The sequence below is a fragment of the Dendroctonus ponderosae genome, unplaced genomic scaffold (assembly GCF_020466585.1).
Source record: "Dendroctonus ponderosae isolate FM_Combo_2020 unplaced genomic scaffold, Dpon_F_20191213v2 Dpon_F_20191213_8, whole genome shotgun sequence".
In the NCBI taxonomy this organism is placed as follows: domain Eukaryota; kingdom Metazoa; phylum Arthropoda; class Insecta; order Coleoptera; family Curculionidae; genus Dendroctonus; species Dendroctonus ponderosae.
Window position 1 is genome coordinate 4,336,224 of NW_026019016.1, and position 20,200 is coordinate 4,356,423.

The 20,200-nt window shown below is 35.7% G+C and overlaps 4 protein-coding genes across 8 annotated transcripts; 3 read left to right on the forward strand and 1 right to left on the reverse strand.

Moving 5' to 3' along the window:
• Positions 1 to 56: 56 nt before the first annotated feature.
• Positions 57 to 7,168, forward strand: LOC109538099. The gene is made up of 11 exons (XM_019905169.2): positions 57 to 281; positions 2,508 to 2,669; positions 2,935 to 3,102; positions 3,163 to 3,305; positions 3,365 to 3,530; positions 3,851 to 3,858; positions 4,023 to 4,112; positions 4,573 to 4,717; positions 4,774 to 4,941; positions 6,682 to 6,824; positions 6,879 to 7,168. Exons 2-11 carry the CDS (start codon positions 2,534 to 2,536, stop codon positions 7,059 to 7,061), a joined length of 1,350 nt encoding a protein of 449 aa, XP_019760728.2. The 5' UTR covers positions 57 to 281; positions 2,508 to 2,533; the 3' UTR covers positions 7,062 to 7,168.
• A 1,721-nt stretch (positions 7,169 to 8,889) lies between these two features.
• LOC109538108 (haloacid dehalogenase-like hydrolase domain-containing protein 2) lies at positions 8,890 to 10,952 on the forward strand. Its single transcript, XM_019905183.2, has 5 exons — positions 8,890 to 9,101; positions 9,882 to 10,059; positions 10,114 to 10,238; positions 10,295 to 10,508; positions 10,566 to 10,952. The coding sequence occupies exons 1-5, from the start codon at positions 9,016 to 9,018 to the stop codon at positions 10,752 to 10,754; spliced, it is 792 nt and encodes a 263-aa protein (XP_019760742.2). The 5' UTR covers positions 8,890 to 9,015; the 3' UTR covers positions 10,755 to 10,952.
• On the reverse strand, positions 10,726 to 17,830 carry LOC109538105 (serine/threonine-protein phosphatase 4 regulatory subunit 4). 3 transcript variants are annotated; one of them, XM_019905177.2, is made up of 16 exons: positions 17,681 to 17,830; positions 17,539 to 17,621; positions 16,444 to 16,645; positions 16,168 to 16,385; positions 16,012 to 16,112; positions 15,510 to 15,647; positions 15,387 to 15,449; positions 15,169 to 15,332; positions 14,930 to 15,113; positions 14,735 to 14,869; positions 14,493 to 14,683; positions 14,196 to 14,427; positions 13,843 to 14,139; positions 13,645 to 13,780; positions 12,034 to 13,092; positions 10,726 to 10,970 (listed from the first exon to the last, which is right to left on the reverse strand). In XM_019905177.2, exons 1-16 carry the CDS (start codon positions 17,735 to 17,737, stop codon positions 10,952 to 10,954), a joined length of 3,279 nt encoding a protein of 1,092 aa, XP_019760736.2. In that variant the 5' UTR covers positions 17,738 to 17,830; the 3' UTR covers positions 10,726 to 10,951. The 3 variants fall into 3 exon arrangements, with proteins under 3 accessions (XP_019760736.2, XP_019760738.1, XP_019760737.2); XM_019905179.2 differs by lacking the exon at positions 12,034 to 13,092 and having other exon boundaries at positions 17,681 to 17,827; XM_019905178.2 differs by lacking the exons at positions 17,539 to 17,621; positions 17,681 to 17,830 and adding an exon at positions 17,282 to 17,469.
• A 141-nt stretch (positions 17,831 to 17,971) lies between these two features.
• Positions 17,972 to 19,419, forward strand: LOC109538106 (cytochrome b-c1 complex subunit Rieske, mitochondrial). 3 transcript variants are annotated; one of them, XM_019905181.2, is made up of 4 exons: positions 17,972 to 18,074; positions 18,129 to 18,359; positions 18,420 to 18,700; positions 18,757 to 19,419. In XM_019905181.2, the coding sequence occupies exons 2-4, from the start codon at positions 18,148 to 18,150 to the stop codon at positions 19,068 to 19,070; spliced, it is 807 nt and encodes a 268-aa protein (XP_019760740.1). In that variant the 5' UTR covers positions 17,972 to 18,074; positions 18,129 to 18,147; the 3' UTR covers positions 19,071 to 19,419. The 3 variants fall into 3 exon arrangements, with proteins under 3 accessions (XP_019760740.1, XP_019760741.1, XP_019760739.1); XM_019905182.2 differs by having other exon boundaries at positions 17,988 to 18,078; XM_019905180.2 differs by having other exon boundaries at positions 18,038 to 18,074; positions 18,118 to 18,359.
• Positions 19,420 to 20,200: the final 781 nt, after the last annotated feature.

The window sequence follows — 20,200 nt, forward strand, 5'->3', positions numbered from 1 at the left end:
TTTAGAAACAACGCTTTACTAAGCTGACAAAAGTCAGGATTGTGGGCTATTTGAATTTTTTATCGATTTTTTAGGCAAAGTTGTACAGCTTGTAAAATTTTTGATGTGGCAACGCTGTCTGTGGCCTTAGACACCTCACTGACCTCACCTTTCACTGTTCTCTGTTCTATGCACTTGTTGAAACCTTTACACTAGCCGGAACCGGAAGTGCACAGTTTCTGATTAGGGCGTCTGCCACGAACGTCACCGCATCTATCTGCATAAAAGCAGTTTAAATCTTGGTAAGTATGTTGGGCTTAATTGAAAATGCTGTTTTTAGTACTTGTACATGTTATTTTTGAACATTTTCTGCGGAAACCGGGCACTAGTATTGTGCATAGCGAAAATAAAATGGGAAATTCTCTATACAGTAGCAATTCAGCATATTTGGCTATACAATTATGTATTTTAAGCGTAAAACGGTTCGAATATCAGACGACTTGAGGTCGACACCCATATATAACAGATTTAGCGCATTTTTATTTAAAGGATCCAAATAAAATGTACACTTTCCGAAATAACTAGAGGATCTTGCTAATTTGATAGAACGCCCAGTATTGTAAGCAATGCAGTTTGCCTTGAACGTGTTTATCACAAATGTAAAAAGCATCTGTACCATGAGCATTGGAATTTATATATTCAACAATAGTTCCTTTGTTAGAGTACCTACTAATATTTTGTAATTAATACTATGTTTTTCGGGCTATAATACCTCAACTTTATAAGGTAATTTTTAGCTACATCTATACTTCAAAATTAATTTCAGATTATAATTTTTATTTATTGTTAACTTAACTCGTACTAGCCACATTTAGTTCTTCACTCTCAGTAATATCATTTGTCTTGTTAAAGTCTGAACTATTGGTGTTACTCATTTCAAAAACTGCGGAATCTTCAGTACCATATACAGGGTGTCTCAGAGTCAGCGTCCATTAGAATATTTTGGGAAGTGATGCTATTTGAATACTGCAAATTTGGATAATGACATTTTCGGAGACGCTCTTTTCAGATGAGATAACAGCGACATTATGTGACTTGAATTTGAATTGTTTCAAATTTCCTTATTTTAAATGGTACACCGTTTATAATGTTTTTGCTTGTGTTCTTTTGTTTATTTCCAATAACTTTTAAGAACAGTTTTTCTACCCTACTCTATTCGTTTCTGAGCAAAATATAGTTTTTCAAGCTTTTTGGTTTTTTCTCAAAATCCGTTTTGAAAAGTTTTTGAATGCATTTTTGATGAAAAATTGATTTGAGACACGGAATTTTGTTTTAGTAAAAATTTTTCGCGTATTTTCCTTAATACTGGCCTCAAATGGAAATTTGAAATTTAGCAGAAAAAGGATTGATAACAAAATTCCAGGCCATTTAAGGTCGAAAACCCGAATTTTAGAAAAACATATTTTTTGCTGTGAACGTTTTTCTCCTCATAACTCTTCATCTTGGCCCCATTTGGGCCATTAAGACTGCGTTGCAAAGAGCACAATCTTCTGTAAAACCGGCTTTTCAGGCAATTCCAATCTGTTAAGAAACGTAAGATTTATTACGATTTGAACGTCGAGTAATTTTTTTCCTATTTTACACTTTAGCCAAACTTGAGATAGATTTAAATGCAAAACAAGCATTTTCAGACACGAAAATCGCACTTTATTTAAATTACGGTTGAGAAAACTAAACTCGGTTAGAAAACTGGAAAGTTCTGAGGGTTTGAAGGCCGGATATCCAATTTTTAAGCCAAAAATAATTTGAATTTTCACACTATGTGGGGAAAAAGATTTAGAATTGTTGTACTTTTGGCAAAATTTGGTGCATTTGAGCGCTAATAGTACATTTTTGGAGAAGAAAATCGCAATATTTTATTGAAAATTGTACGCAAGTCGTGAACCTGAATTTTTGGGAGATAAAATATTTGCGCTCGCTTACTTAAACATTTACATCCCACAGACTAAAGCAGGCAGGCTTTTATCATCTTTAGTAGATACTTGACCCTATAGACATGGAAAGTTTCAGAAAAATCCATCCGGAACCTGATTTTTGTAATGTAAATGTGACTAACAAAATTGATGGTGTCAGTCAATTGCGCCCGCTTACTTAAAAATTCGCATCTCTCAAACTCAAGCACGCAGGCATTTGTGGATGCACTCAAGAACGCAGGGTGTTTCATTTAAAATAAGTAGTTTTTAGACGACTTCTGGTATAACCGGATTATTCCTACGAGAGTGATAATAGTTTTTAGTCGTTTCTTAGGAACTATGTAGGAATGTCTAATAATGAGGGAATTTATCCATTATATAGGAACTTTGAATTTAATTTTAAATTTATACGTATTGAATTATATCAAAGAGACCCTTTTATAATTACTGCTTCAAGCATGAACAGCATTCGTAAATTTACGAGGCAAATAATTCCTTCTTCTCTCTCTTAAATTACTCTCAATTATTTAAAATTCTCCAATCCATTTTTTCCAGTGTGAAGTTCCTTAACAAACAAGACAATGTCTCCTCCCTACAAACTTACATATTTCGACATCATGGGCCTGGCTGAACCCATCAGACTGCTCCTCAGCTATGGGAACCTCGATTTTGAAGACTGCCGCGTTCCCAAAGAAAGTTGGCCCAATATAAAACCAAGTAAGACTTTTTTATACCACTACTACATACAAAGTAACGCATGTTTAAACGCGTGTTTAAAAGCGGATTGCAAGAAAGACTAGCCAATTATTTTCGGGTTTTGTTCGGTGAATTTCTAATAATTGCTGTGTATTCCTGCGATGTTTAGTTATTAAAAATTTGTACTTTTTTGAGTATTTCGAAAAAAAATTGTTCGTCTATCTCCTACTGCAATTTGTCCAATAAATATTACTTGGAAATTAAGCATCTAATGTGAAACTTCCAGATATGCCTTTTGGTCAGATTCCAGTCCTGGAGTTCAACGGCAAAGTTTACCATCAGAGTATCGCAATTTCAAGATATTTAGCCAAGCAAGTCAAGTTGGTCGGCAAGGACGATATTGAAGACATGGAAATCGATGCTATCGTCGATGTTCTTATGGATTTCCGCAGCAGTAAGAAACATAACTTTTCTTGGAAATCGAGAATAGAAATAAATATCCGGATTGTTTTAGAGGTGGCCAAGTATCATTATGATGGCGATGAAGCCGCAAAAGAAGCGTATGCGAAGACTTTGTTTGGAGAAATCGTACCCTATTACTTGGAGAAGTTGGATAAACAAGCTAAGGAAAACGGTGGTTACTTGGTTGGAGGAAAGGTACGAACTGAATTTTAACGAATTCAAATTTGTTGATTATTCAATTTTTTTTCTGCTAGTTGACTTGGGCTGACTTAATTTTGGTCGGTTCCATTGACTACATGAACTTCATGGCAAAGAAAGAGTTGCTTGCTGGCGCTCCCAATTTGCTCAAAGTGAAAGAGAATGTGGCTGCGGTACCCAACGTACAGAAATATTTGGAAACCCGTTCAAACAGCCACGTTTGTTAAGCATTTATATCTTATTTTGAAAAAGAAGTTTCAACTAATCGGATTTTGTATCATGAATGTTATGGGTGTTAAATTTTTTCGGGCGTTATAAAAATTAAGTCCAGTATATATTTCTAATAAACGAATTACCGCAGGAATAAGTACATTTTATTCTCCTTTACCACCTTTTCCTCTTTTGGATGTTAATTTAGCAAGAAAAATCAGTATATTTGAGCCGCCAAAATATTACTGTTTATGATAGTTTCGATCCGAATGTAGTAGAAAAAAAATTAGTTTAAATTTTTTCAATCTCAAATATTTATTTTATTTTTACAGACTGCCAGGTTTACCGTTTTTGGAGTAGATCTACTGATATCCTACTGAACACATTCTTCTAGAGTACTGAATTATCTCCCTTAGCTACTTAGTCAAAAATACGACCAGGCAACCTTGGGTTCCTTCATTGAGCCATTTTTTTATTGTTGAATTAAAATATCAGTTTTGTTGATCGAAAGGTCTAGTGTTGCTCGTGTGTCGTGAGATTGGGATCGTTTTTAAAAATATATTCTTTCAAACTATGGATACAGCTAGAGAGTTAGTAAGTAGAATACAATATTTGTAATGTCTGATTAAGTTATAACAAGCTTTAAGATAAGCTTCACTTAAAAACCCCAATACTCAGGTTTATTCTCACAATAACAAAAAATCCCTAAAACTATTTCAGTTTAGTGACTTGTGCACTTTAAAGCGTACTAACTTGCCAAATTTTTAGCTTCACCAAGGAACATGTACTAATATTATACTTCTTATAGCGAAAGTTTTGAGTTGATTATTATTCACTGAAGAATGTGAAAATGTGTATTTGAAAAAGTGTAATTTTTTTTATATAAAAAGCTCCGGAAATTAAAATAAAAATGTTTTTGTGTTCTAATGTCCTTTGATATGTTCTAACTAACGAAAATAAATATTAATAAAGGAATACTGAAACGTAGATAACGTACTTTTGAGAACGACTTTATTGAACATGTTAGCTAGAAAAAAATTGTCGTTTACTTTAGAAAAAAATGCAGCAACCACTGCCTAGCCTAACATACTTTGCTGTACCTGGATTAGCAGAGCCAATCAGATGGCTCTTAGCCTATGGCGACTATGAGTATCTGGAAAACTCGATTTCGTTCGACATTTGGGGCGATTACAAAGAATGTAAGTCATCACCTACATGCATTTAAAGTATGTTTATGAATGTTATATCACTGCAGCAACTCCTGCCGGTCAACTGCCCATTTTCAAAGTAAAAGGAAAAGTTTTACATCAGAGTATGGCCATTTCGCGGTTTCTGGGAACTATTCAAAACCTTGCAGGGAACACTCCGATGGAAAATTGGGAAATTGATGCGGCCGTTGATACGGTGACGGATTTGAGATTAAGTAAGTAACGTACCAAAATGTTCTCATATTTATATACAGGGTGATTCCGAGGTTTCATCTTGATAACTTCGGAAATCAATAGACCAGGAGAAACTAGAAACTTTATAACTTTTGAACCGTTCATCGGCGATTGAAAAAGTGACTGGCTCCTCTGCTATTGATGGACAAAGGTCTTCAAAAAAATTATCTTCTTTGAGAAATTGGGAGAATGGTACGATCTATTTTAGTGAAACGTGCTGTGAATTTGTTCTTGGAATCAACTCATTTTTGTTTCTTTGAGGCATCAGTTATTCACAATTTTGTGCTCTTCGTAAAATCTTGCAGCATTCATAGTTTTTGCGCAAAAAATATGTTTTCTTGCCACTTTAGACATACGCTTTGATAGAAAAGGTCATTCGAAACGAATTTGTGAGATTAATTGACAATTAATTTATTTCTCGTATCACGATATTTGCAGTTAATGTATAACATTGTTAAGTGGCAAGAAAACAGATTTTTTTTTCGCAAAAACTATGACTTTTACGAGATTTTACAAAGAGCACAAAATTGTTAATCAACCAAAAAAAACGAGTTGATTTCATTCACCAAATAAAAAGTTCTGGTAGTTTTTGTACTACGACACTCAAGAATTCATCACGTCCAAAACGGATGAACTCGATTGTTTCATTAAAATATGAGAACAAATTCACAGCGAGTTTCACTAAAATGCATTCATACATTCCCCAATATTTAAAAAAAGATAAATTTTTTGAAGAACTTTGTCCATCAATAGCAGAGGAACCAGTCAATTTTTGTTAATAACAGTTAGGTCAGATCGTTTCCTTTTGATGCAAAGGATATCGCAGGACACCCTGTATATTACGGGACACCCTGTATATTTTGTGGGTGCGCCCCACTAATTTTGTATCAAAAGTTGAACAAAAAAAGTTATTTTAATGCTACACAGGGCTATTCACTGATTCAATATGAAGCTGCAGCTCTGTCTTTTGTGACTTTTTCAAATTTGAGATATTTAAAGAAATTGCAAACTAATGGAGCGTACGAGTTACGTACATTTCATTAAACGTTACAGCAAGCCATGGAAACTCAATGATTTCTGTCAACTTGAGTTTCTGCAGAATATTGTCGCAAGTTTATTTCAAAAGTGTTTTTTGCGAAGTACCAGTGACTCGGCCGCCACGCTCGCCTGATCTGAATCCATTGGATTATTTTATTTGGGGGATATCTAAGGTCAATCGTTTATGAATCAGCAGTAAATACCTGTGAGGAATTGATTCATAGGGTTCAAAAACGCTTGTAATAAAATAAAAATAAGCTCGTACCTACAATTAACAGCTGTATTGCTGTAAATTATTGCTTAAAATTTTAACAATTTTTTCGGTTCTGGCATGAAAAACCCTTTTGAAATAGACTTGTAACAATATTCTGTACAAAAGTTAGTTGGTTTCCGTCGCTTGCTGTAGCGTTTAATAAAATGTTCGTTACTACATTGTCCCGAATTTCATAAAATATATCAGAAAGTAACAAAAATATGAGAAAATGACTAGAGAAAAAAATGTTTCACAAAATGTGCACAGTACCATAGAGCCGTTTGTATTGATATAAGTTTTATTATTAAGTGCAGTTTAAAAAGCCAAAGTTGATGTCACAGAGTACACTAGAAGTATACTAAAATATGTATGCAAATGCAGATCGCAAATTTAAGAAACATGGTATTTAACGGTTATTTGCTTTCTACAGAAATTGTTGCTTGGAGTGTGGAAACGGACCCCGAACGTAAAGACCGGCTGGCTTACACTTTGCAAAATGAGTTTCTCCCCGAATTTCTAGGGAATTTGGAACGTCAAGCGGAGAAAAATCACGGTCATCTAGCACTGAAAAAGGTATACATTTATATATTGAATATATTGAAACTGGATTATCCTTGATGTTTTCAGATAACTTGGGCAGATATTGTTTTCGCAGCAACCGACCATTTTTTAAGTGATGTCTATACAAGCGCATTTGGAGGAACTGAGTTATTAAGTGGCTATCCAAATCTCTTGTCTATTGTCAGAAGTGTGCGAAATATTCCCACAATTAAAAGGTGGCTAAGTAGCAGGGACCATGAGTTATCTTAACTCTTACATTTATTGAATCAAATCATAAACGATAGGATAATATTTTATTTTTTATTTTACTCATTGGCTGTTAATTTTTGTGGAAATAAATATTGTTCTTACTTCTACGTATACTTTTTTATTCATATTATTATTGTTATTAGTAAATGTGCTCAAAACTTCATGAAAACCAAATTTGAGTCAACTACAAAGCGTGCGTCTTCAAGTGCGGCTGATGAAGAGTGCCCTCACTCTAAAACGAACCACCTTAAATAATTATTAATTACGGAATTTACGATTTAAATGCAACGTCATTTCTCATTTTTGAAGGCATTACATTTTTTACATGGAGACACCAAGGAAAAGAAAATCGAACTAGTCGCCCTCGATGGAAAGAATGAACAAATTGTAAATTGAAATTGAAAATAATCAGCGAACGCAAACAGTATTGAACTCTGTAATTGGGAACACAGTAAGAATTACTTTGGGTATCCGCAAATCAAGTGATATATTGATGCCAAAACATAAGAATTTAGTAGGTTTGAGCAAAACCACTAACATTCCTTCCCAGATACAAAAGATATCAGGATCGATCGTTGTAATAAACAATCGGCGTACATACTTAATTTACAAACTTACCAAACTTATTTTCAACCTGCAAAGCAAAAGTGAGAAATATAAAGAATCCATAAAACTTCAGTGGCTTGTCGGAAAACTAAAAGATTTAGGTATAGATTAGAGATCATTCTAACCAGCTTTCTGCAAGCTGGAGCCCCATCCTCTATTTTCTACCCATTTGCCGTACTGCCAACTACCGCACTTAAGGGCCACAATAATTCTATATTTCCCATCGAAGAACGCGATTCACATAACACTGTCGGTAGCAAACTGAATATTCATACCTACACCTTTTCTAAAAAAACGACACCGAAGTACAGAATAAACATGATTAGAACTGAAAATTCATACTCACTCATGACTCAAAACTTAATACATGATTATATAATCAATTGCTGGTTCGGCCTTTTGATGATTCATTGTGCTGCTCTTGCTTGGCAGTTCTATTTCAAATTTAGTTTATCAATCTGTAATAAAAAATGTGAGGAAATTTTTGAGGCGAAATACTCAACAAACAGATTGTGAAAAATTATATTTCAGTTTGTTTATCGTTGACATTTTTGTAAAAAGTGTCTGTTCGCATTGCAATATTTCCAAAGGCAAATTTTACGTTCCAGCTTAACGAAAGTGAACAACAACAATTTTGAATTTAGAGGAATTACTATTTATCTGAGTTTCAATGCTGAATGTTACAAGATTTTACAAACAGCACAAAATTGTGAATAAATGGTTAGTGCATCAACAAAAAAAAAAAATGAGTTGATTCCATTCGCCAAATTAAAAATTCTGGTAGTTTTTGTACCACGACACTGAAGAATTCACCACTTGTCCAAAACGGCTGAACTCGATTGTTTCATCAAAATATGAGTCTTACATAAAAGCAAATTCCCAGCGAGTTTCACCAAAATATATCGTACCATTCTTTCGATATTTCAAAAAAGATATTTTTTTTTAAGAACTTCGACTATCAATAGCAGAGAAGCCAGAATTTTTTATTAATAAAAGTTAGGTCAGATCGTCTTCTTTTGATCCAAATAATATCGCAGTACGGGTCACCCTGTATATATTTAAACCGATCTTTTAAAGGATCCTAGAGACAATAACCTCTGTAATCTGTAGACTTTTCTCGAAAAAACTGAGTCGTTCTGCCTCGCCAAATGAGACGAGAAAACTGAAAAAAAAATTAACAATCTTACATTTATTTCAAATATTATATTTTTAAACTTTTTTCAAGAGAAGCATTTTTCTGTGTTGACCATAACCTGATGCCTTAACTACTGTATTTATTTCTTGAAGTAATTTAATAAATGCACTGAAAGTTGTATTAGAAACAATTTAGAAGTTTAAAAAATTAAAAATGATTAAGCAAATTTTGATAGATCTAAGTGGAACATTGCACATCGAGAATCAAGCCATCCCTGGAGCTGTAGAGGCCCTAAAAAGGTATCAATGTAAACCTCTGATGTATTATTTTATTTATTTAACTGCTATTCTTTGTTTCCGAGCAAACTGGTATCGTCGCTCTTTTATTAATGATATCAAGCAAATAAGACACTTATACATTGAGAGCTACATTGATTTTTTAGCAAGTCTAATTAAAATACAGGGTGGTTCTTTATCTGGAATAAATTCATTAGTGAATAATTTTTCTAAAAATTCAGGAGACTCATCAACGTTTTGATTGTGTATTTTGCGACTTCAGGGTGAGCCGAAATCAACCTCAACATGTTTTCTTAAAGGCACTCCTTCATTGGAAAGCTGCTCTCTCAAGCGCAATAAATAATAAATAACTAGCCAGCCTGACAGGCATAAATGCATTTGTATAGATTCGAATGTGAACTTCTTCTGAACAACGTGAAAGTTTAATGTGTTTGATAAAAGTTTCCCAACGAGCCTCTAATCTGTGCATCTTCAACTAGTCTCTAATCCAGGGTTTTCCAAACTTTTTCGATACTGGAACTTTGCAAACCCAGATATTTTAACGGAACACTTGTTTATTTTTAAGTTGATTTCTACTGAACTTTATTTTAACACCTAAAAAAAGGTCACCACATGATTTAGTTTTGTGCCAAATCGCAGTTTTTATTGAGCAATCTTTTCTTTCCTTTCTATTGCTGGATTTGTACAAGTGTCGATTTTTCGAATTTTGCTCCTACTTCGTAAACATACCTACAAAAACATCAAACAGGCAATTTAACTAAAATACCGTTTTAAAACTTCGAGATTGGCACAGCAAAATCTCAAAATCAAGTTTGTCACAAACACCACCAAAGAAAGCAAAAGAATTTTGCATGATCGACTAACAAATCTGGGCTTCACAGTGAACAAAAATGACATTCTCAGTTCACTAGGGGCGTGCAGAAATTTGATAGAGAAAAACAACCTGAAGCCAATGCTTATGGTAAGTTTCACTATTTCCCAACGAGTCAAAGAACAATCTGAAGTTTTATTGAAGATTGCGCCAGATGCTCTAGAAGACTTTGAAGGACTTGCTTGTCCCAGAAATGAAACACCCAATGCGGTGGTCATTGGTTTGGCTCCAACTGAATTCAACTATGCAAGACTTAATGAGGCGTTTAGGTGCGTATTTATTAAAGTTTCAGCCCAGCACTTTTTTCTATCGTTAATTTTTGAAGATATTTACAAAATGGGGCTCAATTAATCGCCATTCATGCAGGCAAATATTACAAATCAAGTGATGGAATGTCGTTAGGACCTGGATGTTTTGTAAAGGGTTTAGAATATTCCGCACAATGTTCAGCTACTTTGGTTGGAAAACCGAATAAACTATTCTTCCAATCACCTCTTGATGAGGATGTGAAGCCTGCGGAAGCAATTATGATCGGAGATGTACGCTATGCTCTGCCTTATTGACAATAACTGGGCGTTTTAACCAAAACCTTTTAGGATGTTACCGATGATGTGAAAGGGGCAATGGATGCTGGATTGCGAGGCTATTTAGTTAAAACGGGCAAATACAGGGAAGGCGATGAAAGCAAAATATCTCCGGCCCCAACGGCAGTGTTTTCCAGCTTTGTTGAAGCCGCTGATAAAATCATAGAACAACTAACTCAGAAAACGGTTTATTGCACATAAATTATCATATAAAAATAGTGTATATAGAATACTTATGTTAGTATTGTTTCAATTACTGTTATAATAAACGTATTTTATTTTAGATAGAGAGCACAAATATAAAAATATGTATCAAAGATATCAACAAACAACATTATACATAATGTATAGGTACTTTCAACAGGTATATAAATAAATACTGCAGTTATAATACTTTGTCACTTGGAGAACGGTTTTCTGAAAAATAAAATTGATTCATTGAACTGTGTAGAAGCAAGTACAGAACATTAATAACACATTCAACTGTTGGCTAAAAATGCCAGTGCAATCGATTATGATCCTACATCATGCTTTTCTGATCCTTTATGAAATCGCATGATTTCGCAAATTTCCACAAAGAGCAGACACGGCTTAGTTAAAAGCTTAGTAAGAAGGCTTAGTTARAAGCTCGTAACTGTCTGAATTATTTGCTCTCTCTTACTTAKGGCTCTTAAACCATATTTTATTAAGACTATAGTTAAARTTAAAAAAACATGATGTGTCATAATTGCGTCAGTACCTTTCCTAGATGTTATATCGCTATACTAAACGGTCGAAGAAGCATGAAATATTGAACCATAAGCAAATTTTTCAGTTAGAATCACAAAAAAAATGTTTAAAAAATTGGTGAGTTTTGTGAAATTTTTAATATTAAAAAGTGTGTTATAGATTCGTAGTTCAAAGATGAAGTCAAGTTCAAAAATAAAAATGTTTTTGCTATAATTCGACTAAATATATTAAATTGAATTTAGGTATTATTGGTTGTTAATTGATCCAACCACTTTATAAATGCACTTTTGTGAGCTTCTTAAGGCGAAAGGAATCGACTGAGCGCAAAAAACAGGCATGTGAACTTTTTATTTTCAGCCGAAATTTTTTAAAGATGGGGACGATTTTTTGAAAAAATATAAATTTTCCCAAAATGCCTTGAAATCTACATCACTGTGATCTCAAGGAAGTGAGGAATGCAACGAACTACATAGTTGAAAAACACGCCAAAAGTTTCAGTTCTGAATTAATCGATATTTTCGACACATTTTATGCGTTTTTTGACCATTCACCGACGATTTCTTCCTTATTATTGATCCAACCAAGCGCAAAACTGTTCACTATTTTAAAATCGAAAAAGAGACGCCGGTAATTCTAAGTTGTATCGRAAATTGTACCAATGGACCAAAAAATTAAGTACTAGACAATACATTTTATCATCATTTGCCACAACATACGTAAAAGCATACAGAAAAGCAAAGCCAACACTTACTTGCGTACTGCCACGGGCAATCCTGAGTTTTTCTCCTTATTCTCTACTGGTTTGAAACTGGCGTTCTTTGAACATCTGGATGTAGTTCCTTCACAATATATATTCGCTATGGTTTTTACGTTAGTTTGTACTAATCCTGTTAAACTCTCTCCTAGAGATAGATCGTTCGCGCTAAATCTCTTGAAACATATAGGCGCTTTGTCGCCCATTTCCAGCTTGTGAGTACTAGAAAATCGCCTTCTGATGCGGCTTTTCATGTAATCTGTACTTTCAACTTCTGCAGAGTTTACGAATTTTGAATTTGCAAAGGCCGGTATTCTGGATATATCTCTGCAAGCGGCTTTACAATCGTCCGATTTTTGCAAACTTCCCTCACTATTATTGCACTTATCACTAACATTTGTTCTCAAATTCATCGAGCTTTTGGTGTGTCGCACAAATCGGGATATTTTCCCTCTATCCCCAGTAGAATGTGCATCTAGAGAATGATCGCTAAAAGACTTGGATTTATCCTCGAAAGAAAAGCTATTAGTTCTAGATGGTATAGGAATTTTACTTTCGCTGTTGCTGATATTAAGACTTCGCCGTTTCAGAGCAAAGCTCGACTTTGATGTCTCGCTACGACGAATTTCACTGCTAAAAACGCAGGAGTTTCTTTTCATCTTTGGCTTAAGCTCCTTGGCGGCCTCAGCCACATGTTGGATGTTCACCTTGAGCTCATCAGTCATGTTTGTGGTCGTCGTTGCTAAAGCTTTAATATCATTCTCTGTCAAAGTTTCCGCAGGATTAATATTCTCCACTGAAATAATCATATCTTTTTCTTCAAGTTTAATTGCGCGATCTTCAATGTTTTCCTGAAATCGACCGGCTTCATCTGCCATGCTAATTTCATCCAACCAGGAAGTTAAATTCTCTGCTGATTCGATCAGTTTAGTCACTTCTGTGGAGGTTCGAATCGGCGTTTTTAGATCCCGATCTCTATAGGAGGAATCACCGAAATCTTGTGGTAGCGCAACACCCGCGTCTGTGTAAAAATGCTGATCGAGAAAAGGCATTAGACTGAAAAAGATAACAAAAATAAGCACGCTACAAAACAATTTAACCATACACAATTTATGCTGAGGGGTATTTAAATTAATTTTATTTAAAAATGTTGTCTAATTGATCGGAAAAGAGGGTACTTTGTCGGAACGCAATCTGAATAGGAAGAGTGACATTTATTTGAACTATCTAAAACTTTAATTGAATGCACTTTAGTTACAACAGTTTGTTTGGGTAGGTTGCACCTAAATATCATGTAAATATAGATTTCGTCTGTTTTGAAACTGTTCTGTTTGAAAAAAACACGGCTTGAATATTTCAATCTTCTTAGCCGCGTTTGCACTAATCGGAAAATGCAACAAGTAGATTTTTTGTACAAAAAAGAGCGTGGACACTTTAGTAAACTACTAGTAATTCTGTATACAACAGGATCTAGCAGCTTGAGTGCAATAAAAAATGCTGAAGTGGAAAATAATGGCGATTTTAAGCAAAAGTGACGGCAGTGGACAAACATTTAACGTATTTGCTACTTGCTGAAAAAGGACTTAAACTTATAAATAATTTATTTACCTTGGAGTGTGATTTACAGTGGCAGCGGCGGCTCTTTTACTGGCTGATGAAGACGTTGAAGATTGCTTTGGAATAGCTGACTTGGTGACTGATATTGTCGGTTGCTTGTCTGTCGTGTCCCTTCCTAGGTCTGAATCTATAAAAAAAAACAATTATGCGACACCAAAAATAATCTCGCACCTTTTAGTGAATACCCACCAATCTGAGGTCCAATTCTAATCCCAGCAAATCTCCCTTTCAAAATTCGGTCTTCTTCGTCCGCTCTGCGGCGATCTTCCACTAAAACTTCGCTCTTGATATTCCGAATGGTTCGCATTTCTTTCAGCTTTAGCTTGAGCATCATTATCACATCTCGATCTGCTTCCATCATTTCCATTTTCGAAAGAATGTTTTCGAGCTTTAGTTGAAGGGCTCTATCAGCCGGTAAGTTGAGCATTTGCTTCAGAATTGGGCAGAGTTTTACCATGGAAAGTCGCACGATTGCAATCTGATCCTCTGGCAAAGTTTACGACAATTAGAGCTTTTAAAGTCAAGTCCATTGAATGGGTTACCTGCTAAGCTTAACAGCGGCAGATAGAAGTACTCTTTGAAATATCCCCAGCTGAAAATATCAATAGCGTGCGTGCATAGAGTGATATACACCTGACGGGAATAGCAACAAGGTGCGTTGCACAATTGCGTCTGGATCATTTCCCTGATCCATTTTCGGTGGTTTTCCTTTAAACTGTATTTTAGGATTATCAGGAGGGTTCTGGCAGCTTGAGAACGCACTGGTTTGGCTTTCTAAAACAAAAGTCGTCGCAACCAAGTGAGAAAGCCGTTAAAGTGGATGGAATAAGCACACATACGCCATAGATTGTAGCATTTAAAACCACTGGGGAAAAATGCTGATGAATGAAGTCGGACGGGAAACAGTTTGGTAGTCGTTCCCACTGCATCAAGAGACACTCTTTCATGCGCCAATTGTTGGTTCTGAATGCTTCGTTTTGGCATTTAAGCATTGCGCGGCCAATATCCAGTGTGGCTTGAACCGGGATTTCTAGCCAAAAAAATGATTTAAACCTAGTCAATTTAATTAAAAAAAAAAAACCTCGTTGAAGCACATTGGTGGCAGTGAACAGTTCCATAATATTAGCAACATTGGGAATTAAAGCTTGCAGGACTTCTTCGTCTTCATCTCTCAATAGCTTAGTGAAATCAATCACCACTATTTTATTGGAAGGGCCTATGAAAGACACAAAGCTTTGAAGAACATTCGGCGAAAAAGAATTAGGATGAATTTTACCTAAAATCCTTACAATATCCGAAAACCGGTTGGCCACAGCTCTGCGCACTATGTAACATGGATCGGCGGCCAAAGCTTTAAAGGTGTGATACCATTTCGAGCTGACTTCAGTGGGAATTTGAGCCAGTACCATTGTGACGACTTTGGGAAGACAGTTGGCGCAATTTTCCCGGCATAACATAGACTAAGACCGTATGAAATCGTGAACAACCTGTGACATAAATAGAAAATTGACTCACTATGGCAGGGTCGGTATCCAGATCTTCTACTAATGACAGCCCCTTTCTGCAGATATGATTGAAATAGTCCAAAAACCACATTGAATCCCCAGTACTCATCTGGGGTTGCAAGTTGTTGATAAGCATGCTAAAAACGCTTGAAATTGCGGTATATGTTGTATCTCCTACAATCCCAAAAAGTTGGTTTTCATGTGACTTTAAGTTCCGATCTGGGTTACCTTCTGAAGCACTTCGAGTGCACAGTTTCTTAGCCAAGGGGATGATTGTACCTTTTATTGTATCTAAAATGCATTCGTTCGACGTCAGACGTAAAATTCAATTCGGTAGAGACAAAATATTACCTGGACTTAAGAATGGGATAATGGAGACCATAGACTCGATCGCAATTGATCTAACGTTAACATTTTCATCAGCAGAGAGTTCAACGAGAAGAGGAAGCAGATTTACTTTTACAATAGCGTCACCCAAGTTGAATAAACCTAAAAACCATTTAACGATTGAATTTCGATGATGTTCACCAAGATACAGGGCATTACGTAAACATCTGGTAAACCCCTTTATTTAGCCAGTACCCACACTTAAATATCAAAAATAATATGCCAATGAACAAGTCCTTATATTGAATAATAGAACACCAACAGATGGTTCAAAATGTAAGGAAAACATTAATAGTAGTGATGTAATTCGAAAAATCAATCGAAGTTATCGTACCAAATGGCCAAGTAAAAGCTACAACTTTCGGTGAAGATAGTGTTAAGATTATTTATAGTACTGCATAAAATAACATAAATTTGCTAGTGACTTCGTATTATTTTCAGGTCGGCAATACATATTTTTGCGTACCTTGCGCAACGTTAGGAAGTTCCCTGCACATTGCAGCTCGAACTTCGAAAAAACAATCTTGACATAGGCTCTGGACCAGTGGTAACACATCCTTTTTCACCCTAAAAGGGCAATTTCGCTATAGCAACAGCTAGCTAATAAAACTGCTGGACTTACTCGAAAGGATTCATGGTTTTATGCACTGAAATCTCACCCAATATTTTGCAACTGGATACTCTAAAATACGCAGCCTTGGACAGTTGGGACTTTGCGATTGCACATTTTAGAATATCGTTTTTAACTATCTGCTCTTTTAATAGAGGAATCACTGCAAGCAAAGTCTCCATCCAAGCATTTGAGATCATCGGATCTCTGTTGTCTATGCCTTGCAAAATCTTCCAAGAAGTTGCAATTAATCTGCGATATTATTGGGCAATTCTAAAGATAACTTACCTGTGGCACCAGATTGACTGGAATGTCCATATGGATTAATATATTAAACATCCTACTCACAGCCAGGTTGAATTCTGAGGAAGAATTTGGTAACTCTTGTTGGATTTTCGGGATAATCTTTGAAACAGTCCCTTTTTGGTCATATTTCAATAGTTCAGGAAGGGATCCTATCACGCTTAGCTTCTGTAGTTCATCGCCTTTGCTGCAATGGAATGCAATTTTTTGGTACCTCAAACCATTGAGGCACGGTGTTTATGGAAAAGAAAACAAGCAAAATGCAACATTTGCTGGTAATCTGAAAGGAACCAAGACTCGAGGTTCTTTCGAATCCAAGCACAGAAGACGAGAAAACAAGAAGCAACCAAAAGACACCAAAGCTAAAATGAACTACAGAAAGCTAGAAAAAATAGGGGTGAAGCTTAGTGAGTATATTTGTATTTACACGGGAAATATATTTCTTAAATCGGACCAATTCAGATCAGATCGAACAGAAATTTTGCATCCCAGCACTTTCTGAAAACGGCTTGCCTCTTTTTTCCTTCGAGCTTCTACAGAATTTTAATCGGTATTCAATAGATTTTTTATTTTATTTAAAGTCTTATCAGCCCATAGAAATGAAAACATAGCAGCATAACGTTCGCAGACTAAACTGAAACTTGTTCCTGTTCAAAAAAAATCAAATTTTACCGAATAATTATTAAGCAGAAAGCAACTAAGCCCCAAATGTTAAGGCATTTATTATTATAACAATGTTGCAGCGCGTTAAAGCGAATTTTCGGCCCTTTTTCTATCTGGGGCCTAGTCGCCTTTTGATTAATATAAAAAACAAGCATTTTACGTTAATAGCCGCTCTTCTTCCTCCAAGAAGTTTCTCAGCCACTCGTCTTCGTCGTCGTCACTCATTTTTGAGTATGTTGTGCGACGTGTTACATTTTCAAGAACAGTTTTTGTAACAGAACTTTGTTAAATTAGGGCAACATCAAGGTAATAGCAAGATGTAAACAAATAATTAGGTTACGCTCATGATTTGGGGGCTTTATGGCGCATGTCACCGCCAATTTCAAATCACAGAAATTTTGATTTTGAAACAATTACCTTACGATAAATAACGCTCTGTCCACGGGTTTATGTTCATAGAAGACTTCATCTATTGAATGTTTCTGCAGTTCTGTTGTGCTCTAAACATTATTTAATTATATAAGTATATTGTCTTAAACTTTCCTTAGAAATTACCTACTTTGCCTTGGCCAGGCTTATCCAGCTGCAGCATCCGCATTTCCTCATCCATACGCATTTCTATATCAAACTGTGCTTATTTAAAAAAACCAGAGACAAAAACTGAAAAAAATCTGTCAAAGTCACGAACAAAACTGTCAAACTAGTGAAAAGCACACAAATTCCGCAACATCGCCAAGAGTAGAATAGCATAATCCGTTTAATGATGCCATATTTTAAATAGTTCGGAAACATCAATTTTAATTCAACTCAATAAAATAGTGCTTGCTTGGAAGGAAAGGGTAAATAATTTGAAATTTTTGAATGTGAGTAAAGGCTTGGCAATGTTGCATCAGGAATCTAACCTAATACATAACAAACGTCACTGTCACAGTTCGCAATTTTGTAGGTTGATGGTTCGTAAGTTGCCCCCAAACCCATTGCATAACACCCTAATAGTCTTTTCCTAGATTTAATCTGAAGGGCAAAATGCTGAAGCCAAGCACTGTATCCGGATATTTCCGTGCCACCAGCCAAGTGGTGAGCAACCAGTTGAATGTGTCCAACAATGCAGCAATTTTGCCCAAGAAGAAGGTAGCTCACATTCCCTTCCAGGGAACTTCTGCTCTTTCTTTAGCCAAAACGCTACCCAATGCTAACTTGTCAGTATCTTGCGGCCCCGCTGCCTCACTCCAAGTCAGGTATTTTTACCTATTAGGTAATATTGTGGGCAAAATTAATTGATTTGGGATCAATCGCAGATGGGCACACACTGACATTACGGTACCAAACTTCGACAACTATCGCAGAAATTCGACGAAAGATCCTACGCGAAAGGCCTCAGAAACTGAGGATACGAGAAAGAACTTCACCTATCTGCTTGCTGGCGGTTTAGGGGCTGCTTCTGTTTATGGAACTAAAAACATTGTGACCTATTTCATCAGCTCAATGAGCGCTTCCGCTGATGTATTAGCTTTGGCTAAAATCGAAGTCAAGTTGGGTGATATTCCCGAAGGGAAATCCGTTACCTTCAAATGGAGAGGTAACACATTAATCTTCCTGTACAAACTCGCATATATCAATTGCGAACACTTCCAGGCAAACCTCTGTTTATTCGGCACAGAACTGCAGATGAAATCGCCGCAGAACGAGCCGTTCCCGTAGAATCTCTTCGGGATCCTCAACATGACAATGATCGTATTCAAAAGCCCGAATGGCTTGTCGTATTGGGGGTTTGCACCCATTTGGGTTGTGTGCCCATTGCCAACTCTGGCGATTTTGGGGGCTATTATTGTCCTTGCCATGGCTCTCATTACGATGCCTCTGGCAGAATCAGGAAAGGCCCTGCGCCCCTCAACTTGGAAGTCCCTTACTATGAGTTCGCAGCTGAAGATACTTTAGTTGTGGGTTAAAGCGAATATTACCAGTTATTCATTGAAATTCTGATTTTGGTTCAGGCCCTTCTAATATAAGGTTAATCAGTGTTTATTCTTAGCGCGCCTATTGGCCACTAGAAAAAATTAAAACTTAGGAACCAAAACTACCATTTTTATGAATATTTAAATATGCGTGTTTCTAAATCAATTTTCGTGTTAAAACCAACTTATTTATGATTAAAATGCAGTGAGCCTGTACATGTTTGAGTTTTATGTGATAAGTCCGATAGTAACAGATATTTGCAGTGTAATCCCGACACCCACAAACAGTAAAGCAACAGTGAACTGTATATAAAATTTGTTTTAAATAAAGCAAATAAAAATACTAATGCGTTTCTTTCTCTGGAGTTATATAAACCTGATCGTACATTTTCAAGCTTTAGCTTTTGCAGCAAAAAAATCATAATTTTTTAAATCAAAAACTGTCCAAATTAAATTATCTTACGCTTTGAAAAGCAGAGGAAAGTGGCGATCGTACGGTGCTTTTAGATACGGTTTTAATCAACTTTATACAATTACAAGAGAATCATTGTTGAATCTTGTGTCATTGCAATATCGCTGATTGTGAATATATGGAGAATTAAACTATACATTCATTAAGTGCCACACCAGAGACGAAATATAGACAGAAAAAAAGGGGAAAGGTTAACGTTTTTTTCGCCGTTGACAATTGCGAAATTAAGCCATCGGCTTAAACCGAACGATACAGCGCTTGTTTTTCGACCACGAGACAGATATTTAAAAGCGCCTTTAACTCAGTGAAACTTGACTGAGGAAATAGTGGCAGTTTCAGTTTCGGAAAAGAAAGTTTGATTTCGATGCCTTACTTTTTTTTGTTCAGTTCATGGTAAACTTTCAGAAATTTAGCATTGTTTTATTTCCCACCCGGACGAACTTTATCTGAAGGACTCTATTTTTGCAAAAACAAGCAACGACAGAAAAACGGCTTGCAGCAATCATAATGTATCCAGTTCTAAAATCCAGCCATATTTGGCGACTTAAAGTTTATCTTTTTTTTACAAACTTCTTTTTGGGTATTTCGCCTCAAAAATTTTTGTCTTTAAAAAAGACAGAATTTCCTCACGTCTTTTATTACAGATTGATAA

What these genes read in the sequence shown, in the direction of transcription:
- LOC109538099 (XM_019905169.2), top strand. Translation starts at nt 2,534, where the DNA reads ATGTCTCCTCCCTACAAACTTACATATTTCGACATCATGGGCCTGGCT. An exon ending in GTTACTTGGTTGGAGGAAAG is followed by an intron (nt 3,306 to 3,364) that starts GTACGAACTGAA and finishes TTTTTCTGCTAG; the next exon opens with TTGACTTGGGCTGACTTAAT. An exon ending in GTCATCTAGCACTGAAAAAG is followed by an intron (nt 6,825 to 6,878) that starts GTATACATTTAT and finishes TGATGTTTTCAG; the next exon opens with ATAACTTGGGCAGATATTGT.
- LOC109538108 (XM_019905183.2), top strand. Translation starts at nt 9,016, where the DNA reads ATGATTAAGCAAATTTTGATAGATCTAAGTGGAACATTGCACATCGAG. An exon ending in ACCTGAAGCCAATGCTTATG is followed by an intron (nt 10,060 to 10,113) that starts GTAAGTTTCACT and finishes GTTTTATTGAAG; the next exon opens with ATTGCGCCAGATGCTCTAGA. An exon ending in AGACTTAATGAGGCGTTTAG is followed by an intron (nt 10,239 to 10,294) that starts GTGCGTATTTAT and finishes TAATTTTTGAAG; the next exon opens with ATATTTACAAAATGGGGCTC.
- LOC109538105 (XM_019905177.2), bottom strand. Translation starts at nt 17,737, where the DNA reads ATGCGTATGGATGAGGAAATGCGGATGCTGCAGCTGGATAAGCCTGGC. An exon ending in CAGTCAATCTGGTGCCACAG is followed by an intron (nt 16,386 to 16,443) that starts GTAAGTTATCTT and finishes ACTTCTTGGAAG; the next exon opens with ATTTTGCAAGGCATAGACAA. An exon ending in AAAACCATGAATCCTTTCGA is followed by an intron (nt 16,113 to 16,167) that starts GTAAGTCCAGCA and finishes TTGCCCTTTTAG; the next exon opens with GGTGAAAAAGGATGTGTTAC.
- LOC109538106 (XM_019905180.2), top strand. An exon ending in GCTGCCTCACTCCAAGTCAG is followed by an intron (nt 18,360 to 18,419) that starts GTATTTTTACCT and finishes GATCAATCGCAG; the next exon opens with ATGGGCACACACTGACATTA. An exon ending in CGTTACCTTCAAATGGAGAG is followed by an intron (nt 18,701 to 18,756) that starts GTAACACATTAA and finishes GAACACTTCCAG; the next exon opens with GCAAACCTCTGTTTATTCGG.